Genomic DNA, 12,987 nt, shown 5'->3' on the forward strand with positions numbered 1-12,987 from the left:
GCAATATTTTATGTCACACTGTATTTGCGCAGCGGTCTTTCAAACTAATTTTTTTAGGAAAAAGATACTTTCATGAATTAAAAAAAAACTAAACAGTAAACTTAGTCCAATTTTTTGTATAATGTGAAAGATGATGTTACGTCAAGTAAAAAGATACCCAACATGTCATGCTTTGAAATTGCACACACTCGTGAAATGGCGACAAACTACGGTACGGTACCTAAAAATCTCCATAGGCGGCGGTTTAAAAAAAAATAACAGTTAGTTACCAGGTTAAGGTTAAAGAGGAGCTCTGATGATTGTGGTGATACCTCACGTGTGTGATTTGAACACCATTTACATATGCAGGCGCGACTTATGTGTGCGTTTTCTTTGCTGCGCGAGCTCGCGGGGATGGGGGCGCTTTAAAAATAAGTTTTTTCTTATTCATTTTATTTATTTATTTATTTTTTTACATTGTCACGTGTTGCTGTGCTTACCTTTTTATGAATTTCAGGATGAGTTTTCCGCAAATGACGCTTCAAGTTTGTTGCATTTTTACCAGCGAGTGTCGCTCCACATGAGTAGAGTAGGCCTGTGAAATTAGGAAATAAATGGCATGCAGTGCGTACAAAAGGTCCTGCTGGAACCTGGATGGAGGTCTGAGGGGCCTATAAATAATCGACAGTGCATTTGCAAAGAGGCCTGACCCTGGATGCCAGTGCCACTGCCTGTCAGAGGAGACCTGCACAGCTGCACAGTGTGCTCTGGACAGACGGTGGTCGTCTGAGGGGAGGGGGGAGGCCTCAGGCCTGTTGTACGTACCACAACTATTGTACTGCAGTGCAAAGTACTGCACTAGTCTGCTCAGTCTACAACGCCTCTGGGTGGCGGGCGCCCCACCTGGCGTGGCGTCAGGAGGAGTCAGACTTGGGACTCGGGAAGGGAGGCTCAGGCCTGTAATGCACACAGTATCCTTATCGCCTCGCCTCCCTCACACTATCTGGCGCTCTCGGGAGTCGTCACGGTGGCACTGGCACGGTGATTGCTGGGCGTGGATTGTGGAAGTAGGCGGAGCTCCGTAAAAAAAAAATTGAAGTTGGTAAATGTCCCTCCTTGCCATTTTCGTCTCGTTGTCGTCCGATAACGAAAACGGATCCAATTTTCATCATAGTTTTCGTCGGTGGATGAAAATGTGCTGTACTTTTCATTTCGTTTTCATCACTGTAAAAATGCCGCTGACAAAATCGTTGACGAAAACGTTCATTGACAAAATTAACACTGCTACCTGATTGAGCTTGAGAGGTTCTGCAAAGTAGAATGAGAGAAACTGCACAAAAATTGGTGTGCCAAGCTTATAGCATCATACTCAAAAAGACTTGAGGCTGTAATTGGTGCCAAAGGTGCTTCCACAAAGTATTAAGCAAAGGCCGTAAATACTTACAGTATTTATATGGGATTTATTTTGGTTTTTATTTTTAATAAATGCAAATATTTCAAACAAAATTTCTTGCATGTTGTCACTATGGGGTATTGTTTGTAGAATTTAAGAAAATAATGAATTTTAATCCATTTTGGAATAAGGCTGTAACATAAAATGTGGAAAAAGTGAAGTGCTGTGAATACTTTCCAGATGCATTGTACATAAAAGTTTGTGAAACCACCCTGTACAAATGCAATAAGTAAATACAACAGGTGGTTTCATAGACTTTCCATCATGGTCAATATCTACCTTGACACATTCCATGGTGATTGCTGGGTATGTTCCTCATTAGAAATAAACAAATTGGATAACTATTAAAGTGTCTTCACTATTAACCCCCCTGGCGGTTTTCCCGAGTGTGGCTCAGGGTTAAATTTCAGTACCATTAGCGGTAACCCCGAGCCACACCCGGGATTGCATTGCAGGATCCTGCTACAGTATACTCACCTTGTCCCCAGGATCCTGCAATGTCCCCCCACTGTGTCCGTGGGCTCTGTTCTCCGCCCGATACCTCTGTGTGCCGGGCTCCATTCCCTGCGAGCGTCACAACGCATGGGGCGGAGCCCGGCGGCAAATTCAAAAAAGTGAAAAATCATTATACATACAGTACACTGTAATGTTACAGATTACAATACTGTATGAAATCATTTCACATCCCTTTTGTCCCTAGTGGTTTGTCCAATGCCCTGCATGCAGTTTTATATTATATATACTGTTCTTTCTGCCTGGAAACTGGAGATTGTCCATAGCAACCAAAAAGTGTCCCTTTACGTCAAAAGTGGCTTTAGACCAGCTAGAAAACAACGATAGTAAATTAGAACACTTGCAGAATTGAGCGATAGTGAATTGTGAGGAAATAAATTTTATTATTATTATATTATTATTTTTTATAATTATTTATATTTATTTATTATATTATAATTTATGATTTTGTGTTTCAAACTTCATCATACCCGGGATATCTACTAGACTCTTGTTTGGACAGATTTAAGTGTGTTATTAACCACTTTGCGCCCGCGCTATAGCCGAAAGACGGCTGCAGCGCAGACGCTATCTGCCGGGTGGCCGTCCCTGGATGTCCTGTTTACTTCTGTGATGCGCGCTTCCGCGGGCACGCATCAGGGAAGTTCTGTGCTGGCCGTGTCCCTCAGACACAGCCAGTCACAGATCGCTGAAAACGGCCAATCATAGCGGCCGTTTTCAGGGCGATCGGCGGTGCCAATGAGAGACGATCTCATCTCTCATCGCTGGTGTTCTGTGGCTCTGCCTCCTCACACAGAGACAGCGTGTGAGGAGGGAGAGCGAACCGCTGCGGCAGTAACTAAAAAAAAAACAAAAAAGTGTCCCCACTGCCATCTGTCCCTGCCATCTGTCCCCACTGTCATGTCCCTGCCATCTATCCCCAGTGCCATCTGTCCCCACTGTCATGTCCATGCCATCTGTCCCCAGTGCCATCTGCCCCCACTGCCATCTGCCATCAGTGCCACATAGTGCCATCTGTCATCAGTGCCACATAGTGCCATCTGTCATCAGTGCCACATAGTGCCATCTGTCATCAGTGCCACCTGTCAGTGTCACATGCCATCTGTCATCAGTGCCATGTATCAGTGCCATCTGTCATCAGTGCCACGTTTTAGTGCCATCTGTCATCAGTGCCATCTGTCATCAGTGTCATCAGTGCCATGTATTAGTGCCATCTGTCATCAGTGCCACGTATTAGTGAAATCTGTCATCAGTGCCACGTATTAGTGCCATCTGTCATCAGTGCCACATCAGTGTCAGTGCCACATCAGTGCCATCTGTCATCAGTGCCACGTATCAGTGCCACATCAGTGCCACGTATCAGTGCCATCTGTCATCGGTGCCACGTCAGTGTCACGTGTCATTGTCCTGGTGCTCCAGGGCCTTCAAAAAGTAATAGGTAGTCAATAAGTTAGATGTGTAATTTATGTTCCTAGAACACGTGATAGCGCTACCTGCATGTTGGGCCTCTGTATGTGGCCAGGCTGTGAAAAAGTCCCACGTATCGTAATACTCAGGAGGAGTAGCAGAATGTATTTTGGGGTGTCATTTGTGGTATATACATGCCATGTGAGAGAAATAACCTATTACAATGACAATTTTGTGGGGGGAAAGAAAAAAATCTTAATTTTGCAAAGAATTGTGGGAAAAAATGACAACATCAAAAACCTTAGCAATCCCATGAATAATCCTATTAGCAATCATACATCATACCGCCAGAGAGGCTACAAAACAAGTTGAGTTGAATGGATTTGTTGCGTTAACCACAGCTCCCAACTGCCCTTGATTTCCGGGGACTGTCCCTGATTTGGAGCAATGTCCCTCTGTCCCTCATTCCTCCTCATTTGTCCCTCATTTTGGTCTGATCTATATAGTTGTATATAAAATGCACTTTTTATCTTTTAAAAAGTGTTTCCCAGTTCTAAACCTTCATTCAACTTCCAAATTGCTGCCTTTGTAAATTTTAAAAGCCAATATAAAGGAATAGTCATGGTAAAAGTAAAGCCCTTGTGGATTTAATTAACCTTTTTTTTGGTTAATTCTCCTTTTAAGGGTGTGTGGCAGGGGGCGTGTCCTATGCCTGCATACGTTTGCTAGTAGGTGTCCCTCATTCCCATCTCAAAATGTTGGGAGGTATGCATTAACTACTATTACTACTCTGTCCTATCTATTAATAAGATTAAGATTTATAATTATGCTTTTCTATTATCTTACAGGCATGGTGCACTTTATAAATCAACATTCTATGGATCTTATAAGAGAGGTGACCATGGTGGATCCCATGTTAGATGATCTTCTACAACAGAATTTACTGACACAAGAGCAATATGATGAGATTCGTAGCCATCCCACCTCTCAGAAGAAGATGAGAGATTTCTACAAATATGTCAGATCTTGGAGTGATCATAAGAAGGTCATTCTTTATGAATTACTAATGAAATATAATGAGCTGACCGTCAAATACCTGAATCATCAAGATAAACAACCATCACCAGCAAGTGAGTTGAGTTCTTATTTTAGCAAACTGTCCGCTATTTGACTGACATAGCTTTATCGGCCTAAAATGTGCACATTCTTTCAATAAGTATTACAGAAAATGTGTGTGTATATATATATATAGATATATATATATCTATATATCATAGGTGTGCACAGCTTATTACATTAGGGGAGGAGCTCTGACATGTAGTAGCCCGCGTCTGGATGCCAAAGCCTCGTCTCCACCCACCCATCCGAAATTCCCACCACCAGAGGAGAGGGAGAGCGAGCTGTGAGGGGAGGCAACGGCCGGAGATGCGAGTTGTGCAACTGAGAATGGGACCGTCTGGGACATTCACGGCAACTGCCGCTCCCACACAGACCCTCCGACACCTGGACACCTATATCTAAAGGCTAGTACTAGCGCGGCTGCCTGCTGCCTCTCTCTCTCCCTCCCCCTTACCTTCCTCTGGCTCAGTCTGGCAGTCTGACTTTGCCTGGCGTGATACGCTGCATAGCTGTCTGGAAATGCCCTGCATCTGGGGACGAAAAGGTTGGCTACTGTGGGAGTCAGGCTTTCCTCCGCTTCCTTGCTGAGCTCTTGAGGAGGGATCTGGAGGTTCCGAGACGGCTGGGGACAGGAAGGACATGTGACTACTGCGGAATGCCGCTGTATGGAGTGAGAGATGCACGGGGAAGTGGTTGGACTACACCAGTTAAGTAAAGTATAAATAAATAAATAACCTACATGTCTTATGTAACTGTATAAACGGAACTGTTTGCTGAATGAGAGAAATATGTAAAGCAGTGGAAAACTTCTTTACTGCATACCTAAAAGTGTTGAGAGCAGTTAAAATCCTCTCTCTTTTTTTTGAAAGTTCTCAAAAAAAGTGGTCATGATAATTGTTGCTAAATGCAGAGAAATAAGGACAAGGATTGCTCAAAACCGCCATTACCTGTTGCTAACGGAACTGTTTGCGGCATGAGAAAAGCATGCAAAGCAGCGGAAAGTCTCCCCTTATTTGATAGCTCTTAAAAATGGCTGCCAAAATGTTGATAACTGATGCCAATCTTCGAGGACTATGGAAGGCTGGGAAGGGTTCTTTCTGCTTTGCTCTGTTGCTTCCCCACAGCACGGGGATATATATGATTATTCAACTTTTTTTTATTTATTTATTTTTTTGTTTTTTTGAAAATCACCTATCACTTGCTGATCACTGTTGCTGTCCCTTGATGACCACCACTTCTGCTGATAATTGCTGCCGACAACCTTAACTTACCGATAACGGCCACCATATGCTGATAACTACTGCTGCTATCAGATAATTGAGGCTGTTTATCGATAATCGCTGCAGATAACTATCGCTACCTCTTGACAACGCTACTGTCTGTTGATGACTGCTGTAGACAATTAATGCCTCCTCTTAATATTCACTGCTATCTGCTCATAAACAGTTGATGCCTGTAGGTGATTCCCCCGCCTGTGGATAACTGGCGCTGTACCCTGACAATTGCTGATTTAAGCTAAAGCTGATAACTGCATATATCTGCCAATAGGGGCCATCATTTGCAGATGATTGTTGCTATTCTATAAGAACTGCCCCTGTTCCTTGATGATTGCTGTTACTCCCTGCAATTTGCTGATAACTACCGCCATTGACTGATAAATTGCCGCTGTTACTAGGCAATTTTCGCCAACTATTTGATAACAACTTCTGATAAACTGTCTTAACATCTGGACAATTTGCTCGTTAACTTTTACTACCTCCTGGTAACTGCCACTGCTTGCTGAGAAATATTGTAATCTACTGATAAACCGCTGATTGAAGGTCACTACCTTTCAGTAAGGACTGTTGTTACTCCTATCTGTTGACTTTATTGATAGCCGTGGGCTATTAGAGGCCAAATTTTTTTCTTTTTCTTTTTTATTTCTCCCCCTGGGAATATTTAAAGGAACACAGTCTTTAAGCCAATATGAAAGGGAAGCCAGCCTAAATGGGGAAAGGGGCACCACCGGTGGTGAGCCCAGGGGGTATTCAGCGTTATATGTCAGCTGAAACAAGTATGACAGAGAATGGGCATGGCAGCTCTTGGCAGGTAGCCGTAGCACGTACGAGTACGGGTACACCGGTAACGCGGTCAAAGAATGTAGGGAGTAATTCCCAAGCAACCTCTAAGGCAAAAAATGGAGAGCAGAAGAAGAAAGGAGGTGCGGAAGTAGAAACCGAGGAGAATTTAAGGCCAGAGGGAGTCCAAGCAAGCCTACCCCAAATTAAAGAGATGCTGACTGAGATGCTGGCGAAAATGGAAGTATCATTGAAAACAGATATATCAAGGGCTGGAGGAAATGACCAAACAGATGAAATCTCTGCAGAAAACAAATAGATTGTTATTCTATAAAATGAAGGACCAAGAAAATCGAAGCCGACGAAAAAATCTGTGGATAAGAGGGATAGCAGAGAAGTATAAAAATGAGGAATTAACAAAAGTGATGCAAGAACTGTTTAACCCTATGTTGGGGAGGGAAGTAGCAGAAACACTGAAATTGGACAGGATACACAGGATTACAAGAGACGTCATAGCCAGGTTCTACTATGCCGAACAAAAGTCTAAAATGGTAGGCATAGGGACATCAGCAGGAATCTCATATGCAGGCACTGAATGTGACATATCAGTGGGGATTCCCAGCATGCCTGAAAGGGAAAAAAGATGTACGCAGTGCATGAATGCCTGAAAACCTACGGGATTTTTGTAGCAAATTGGACCTCTCGCCCCCTTCTTTACCGGGCAGGACAGCAGCTCTGATCAGCATGCACTGGACTCGTAGCCGGGGGGGGGGTGGAGCGGGAGGTAGGGGCAGAGTACGCTATGCGTAATAAGATAGGTACTCCCAGAGAAGCTTGTGAGTAAGAAATGAGGGCATAATTCTGAGTTAAAAGGAAAAGGTGGTAGAGTGGGTGAGTGTGGTGGAGGGGCCCTGAGGGACCGTAGTAGAGGGGTTGGTGATGTAGGAGCACCCTCTCCCAAGAAGATACAGGACCGAACAACATCTAGATAGATGCCGTCGGACCCGCACATGGAACAACATGGAGTTAGTCCATCCTCCTGGGAAGGGGAGGATTTTGGAGAAGGGAGGGAGGGAGGATGGGGGGTGTGGGAGGAGGGGGTTCCTTTGTTTTTTTGTTTTTGTTTTTTTTTTCTCCTTCTTTCTCCTCCTCCTCTCTGGATATGTTGCAGTCTGCCAGGTGCTCTCTATGATGAACCATTGCCACAATAAATGTAATTACTTTTAATGTGAGGTTGATGAATACCCCAAGCAAAAGGTATAAAGTAAACGAAGAGCTCCTTTTTTGGGGGGCGAATGTGGTCTGTCTCCAAGAAACGCATATTGTTCACCCTTTGGGGCGTAGACTAGCTACACATTCGTTCCCTATGTGGTTTTATGACGACTCAACATCCAGCCACTCGAGAGGTGTGGACAGGTTTTGATAAGACTATGGTTTTTACAGTAAGAGAGCAACTGGCAGACCCTGAGGGGAGATTTCTCTTTGTAAAAGGGACTCTGTTTAATATGGAATGTACACTGGCAAATATATACTCACCAAATAGGGAACCAGACTTGTTTCTAAAGAAAGTTTAAAAAAAACCTCGAAGTATTTAAGGACGGTGAACTCAATATGGTGGGGGATTTAAATTTGAGCATAGACCTGCAGATAGATACAACAGGGGGCCCCTCACGCTTTACAGCTAAAAGACAGAAGGCCATAAACTACCACATCAGCTCGTAGATACATGGAGGGTTAGGCACCCAGGAAATAGAGACTATACTTTCTACTCCCCAGTCTATGGGTCATTTTCAAGGATTGATTACATCTTTATAGAACATCAATTATTACCGTTGCTTAAAAGTGCGGAGATTAAAACAATTACTTTATCTGACCATGCTCCAGCAGCGTATAAGTTAAATATATTAAATAATAGGACAGGAAGGAACTGGAGACTAAACAACTGGCTTATTCAGGACCCAGGGATAATTAAGAATATCGAGCAGTAACTTGAAAACTTCTTTGCGGTAAATGATACACCAGAAATCCCCCGCCCAGCCTTGTGGGAAGCGCACAAGGCTGTTATGAGCCTCCGATATGAGCGCCTCACACATGACTTGTTGTCCCTCCTCCATCCTCTGCATTTTATATGCAATGATGGCAGCAATGTCCTCCTCCATGGTCTGTCGTGCTCCCAGGACCTCTGTAGCCCTCCAAAAGGGTCCTCTGGTAGCCTCCTCTAGGGCACTCCTCCTACTGCCACTTTCTCTTTCCACTGGGGGTGGAGGGACCTGTAGATCAGCCAGCCGGCTCGGCCCGGCCACCTCCTGGCTGAGACTTCCCTGTGTATGAAAAAGGGACATGGTTTTAGTTTTTGCATCATCAATCACAATCCTAAATTAGTACTCCCAACTAACATCTAGTTAACACATTGATTGGACAAGCAGAAATATTTAGAGGAATGCTATACCTGGCTCAATCTGGGCTCCTCCACATGTGGCCTGGAAGGCCCAGGTTGGGCGTCAGAAGCCTCAGCCAGGGGGGTAGGAAGCGTGGAAGGAAGACTGGAGAGGGATGACCTGGGTTCAGTCTGGCCTGCCAGAAAATGCAGCCTGTCGTAGTACAACATCCTGGGGACATAGATGTCATCTGCTGATCCGGATCTCTGTGAATCCAGGACCTTCTTGCGCTCCCTTAGATATGTGCTCCTCAGGCCACCAATTAATTTCTTTAAATAGGTGATGTGTGCCGTGGGGATCACCTGCTTCACAATTTCACACAATTGCTCCAGTGCTGCCTTCCTCTTTGCTTGGTTCTTGAAATGGGGGTGTTTAATCTCCCACAGACAGGGCAGCTCCCTTAACACATCTACGAATACTGACATGAAGTCATTGTCTTTCAGTAGCATATCCATGTTCACTGCAAGACACAACACAAGACAAAGCCTAATGTCAGACAAAACTCTCCTAATCCTGTTACAATATAGGCTTCAATGTAGAAGCAGTATAGGCACAAGTTTGTCTCTTACCTTCGTTCTTACGATCGACGCGTCCAATACTCCTTCCTCCGCTCACAGATCGTACGTAATACGCACGCGTGTTACGCTTTATACACACTGCGCATGCGTGTAACTCCGCCCGCCCCTGACGTTCTTTCTAGTCTATTACCCGCCCCTTTTCGTTCGGCGCAGTGGGGGAAGAGCACATGGTGGAGTCACAGCAGGTGCGTGCTAATTGCAGGAACGAGGAGGAGGAGGAAAGCCCGGATCCGGACACGTTCCGATCCAGAAGGAGACGTTTTAAGGCCACAAATATGTCTTTTGGGGAGATGTTGGAAATGGTCGACATCATGAAGAAGTCCGACTATGACGGAAAGTATGGGCCTTACCCCAACCCCAATATCAGAAAGGCCAAGATCATGGCGAAAGTGATCAAAAGTCTGCAGAAGAATTTCGGGGTACGACGATCGAAAGATCAGCTCAGGAAGCGGTGGTCGGACCTGAAATTGAGAGAGCCAGAGCAGTACTGAAAGATCCGGAGAGTGCTGCAAAAAAGTAAGTAGTTGTGCTGTGTTCCTATTCTTTCTGTCTTTATTCCGTTCGTGCGGCTCCATATGCTTTTATTAATTGTAACGTTTAAAAGGGCAACTTTAATGTTCATGGACCCATTATTCGTTCGTATCAAACATTTTTCTCTCGGCCTCTAAAACACCATTGTTTAGGCCATATGCATTTTCCCACATTTTTGGGCCTACTTGGATGCCAAATATTTGTTTGTGTAGATGGGTTTGTTACTAGAATGAAATGCAAACTAGATTCTGTGTAAGGAGAGGACACTGAGCAGCTGTTTTCACATCTGGACACTGGAACACTAGTGTGGGACACCAGAACACCATTTTTATTAGGGGGCCACACAGGTGCTCCAGTGTATACTATAGGGGAGGGCTACATCTGTGAAGCTTGTACCAAACAGGTAAAGTATTGCAGCTTGACAAAGGGCAATAAAAAAAATACATCTTGGAACTCTGCTAAAATAGACAATTGTACACCACTTCCAAGCAATGTTTCCTATTTCTAGTTCTGCCATCAAATATCTGTGTGCTAATTATACCATTTTTGTTTTACATAGGGGAGAAAAGACTCGGAGGACACCCCTCATCCGAGGAGACCACAGACCCCCCACTTCTGGAAGAAGGAGAACTAACACCAACACAAGAAGAGCAGGAGGAAGAAGAAGATGTGGTGGAGATTGGCGCCACAACAGGTGAGTGTCTGCGACCACAGACTCAGGTAAAAGAGATGGATGGTGGCAGATTTTTGATACCTGTTTTTGTTTTGTTTCTCTCTTTTTAGGTGATTGTGATGTGAGGGATCCAGAACGTTTCACATCAGAAAGTGCCCAGATCCTGATCGGGGAGATCATGGGGTGTAATGTAAAACTGCAAAACATACAGCAAAAAATCAATGATGTGATTAAAAAAAATAATAACATCATTGATGTTTTGGGGCGAATTTAAAACCCTACAAAATCACTTTTTGGATTGTGGTCCAATCTTTTAAAACTTTTTGCAATGCTTTGAAAAGCCAAATTTGGAGGATGCACACAGTGTGTCAACATGTGCTATCTGCCATCACGGGAGATCAATGGACGCGTTTTGGGGGTGCAACCCCTTCCTCAATTATAAAGTAGCGTTGAGGAAGGGCTTGCTCCCCCAAAACACGTCCCTTGATCCCCCCTGATGGCAGATAGCACACGTTGACATTCGTAAATTGGTGTGCATCTTCCAACACCAAGTGCAACACCAAGCCCCCGCACAGCACAAACTCTACAAGGAGTATGCATACGAAACATGGCTAGAAAACGGTCGGCTGCTCAGAACGAAGTAACAGAACGCACTGAAGAACAGCAAGGCCTGTGAAGAGCGACCTGAAAAACAGTAACGAACGAACAAGAATACAATGACTAAGTCACGCGGAACTTGCTTGCACGCACTGAAGAGCAGATACAAACCCACAAGCACAAACTGAACGGCAGAAAATGATCTGAAAGCCACGAGTCTGAAAAAGCGTGAATCGTCTCTCACCTAACTTTTACTAACACGAGATTAGCAAAAGGAGCCCAAAGGGTGCCGCACTTGGTTCTGAACCGGCCTTTTCTAGTCTTGTTGTACGTGGTGTACGTGACCGCGTGGTTGGCGATCGGAAATTCCGACAACTTTGTGCGACCGTGTGTATACAAAATACGTTTGAGCCAACATCCGTCGGAAAAAAATCCTAGGATTTTGTTGTCGGAATGTCCGAACAAAGTCCGATCGTGTGTACGCCCTATAACAATCCCAGTTATATTTGATGAGTTAACTAGGTATGGAAAACTGACTAACTTCAAAATAAATATGTCTAAATTGAACATTTTGAATATTACTATCTCAAGGGAGGAACAGCGGGTGATCCAAACTAAATTCCCCTTTGTATGGTGTAAGGAGGGATTGGGGTATCTGGGAATAAAACTGACTGCATCCGTAGGGACTATGTTCAAGGCCAATTATATACCAGCGCTCAATAAGATTAAAGAACACTTGGAGAACCTGAGACATAAGCCCCTCTCATGGAAAGGAAGAATTAATGCTTTAAAAATGAATATTTTACCAAGGTTGACTTAGATTTTTCAAATGATTACAATAACAGTACCCCAGGGCTATTTTAAGAAACTAAGATCAAAAATATTAAAATATATCTATGCACATAAACGGCCCAGAATTGCATATGCAATATTGGCGAAAGCTAAAAGTTTGGGAGGATTAGCAGCCCCAGATTTCGAGAAATACTATCAGGCGATTTGTTTTTCTCGGATGGATTCATAATAAAGTGGGGAGAAGCTGGGTAAATATCGAGATTTTACAAAGTAAGGTAGATTTAGGGAAGATGGTTTGCATACTACGGCAGCATCGAGAATTAGCTAACAGTACAAATCCACTAACTAGAAACACCTTCAAAATTTGGGATGGTTTAGGAAGAATGCACCATTGGGACCATAATTCACCACTATTATCGATACTGGGCACAAACTATTTCAAGCCAGGGAAAGAGGAACACATGTATTTTACTAGATGGGCAAAAAAAGAAGAAATACTATTACAAGATGTAATGAAAGGAAATAGGATTTGCACGTATGAGGAAATCACACAAAGATGGGAAAATATGCCACTAGATAAATGGAGGTACACTCAATTACAGCATTTTACACAACCACTACCACAACTGATGTGGGGAAAAGGACACATGAGGATAATAGAGAAATTTTTTCACTCTCCCCTTAGTTTAAATCAAAGTATATCCAACATTTATAGGATACTAATCAAAGAAACAGAACCGGAATTCCCTCCATATTTGGGGAAATGGGAAGAGGAGATAGGCCCGCTCAGAGATGACGAACATAGAAGGAAAATTCTGAGAATGGCGTGCTATGGGAGGGAATCTTGGCA

The 12,987-nt window shown here is 43.8% G+C and overlaps 1 protein-coding gene across 1 annotated transcript in view; it reads left to right on the top strand.

Moving 5' to 3' along the window:
• Nucleotides 1-12,987, top strand: part of LOC141148367 (uncharacterized) — a 636,575-nt gene that overhangs the window by 214,210 nt on the left and 409,378 nt on the right. The window contains exon 4 of the mRNA XM_073635776.1: nucleotides 4,201-4,482. Coding sequence (XP_073491877.1) covers nucleotides 4,201-4,482 — 282 coding nt within the window. The remainder of the gene's footprint in view (nucleotides 1-4,200; nucleotides 4,483-12,987) is intronic.

Source organism: Aquarana catesbeiana, linkage group LG06, assembly GCF_042186555.1.
Source record: "Aquarana catesbeiana isolate 2022-GZ linkage group LG06, ASM4218655v1, whole genome shotgun sequence".
NCBI lineage: Eukaryota > Metazoa > Chordata > Amphibia > Anura > Ranidae > Aquarana > Aquarana catesbeiana.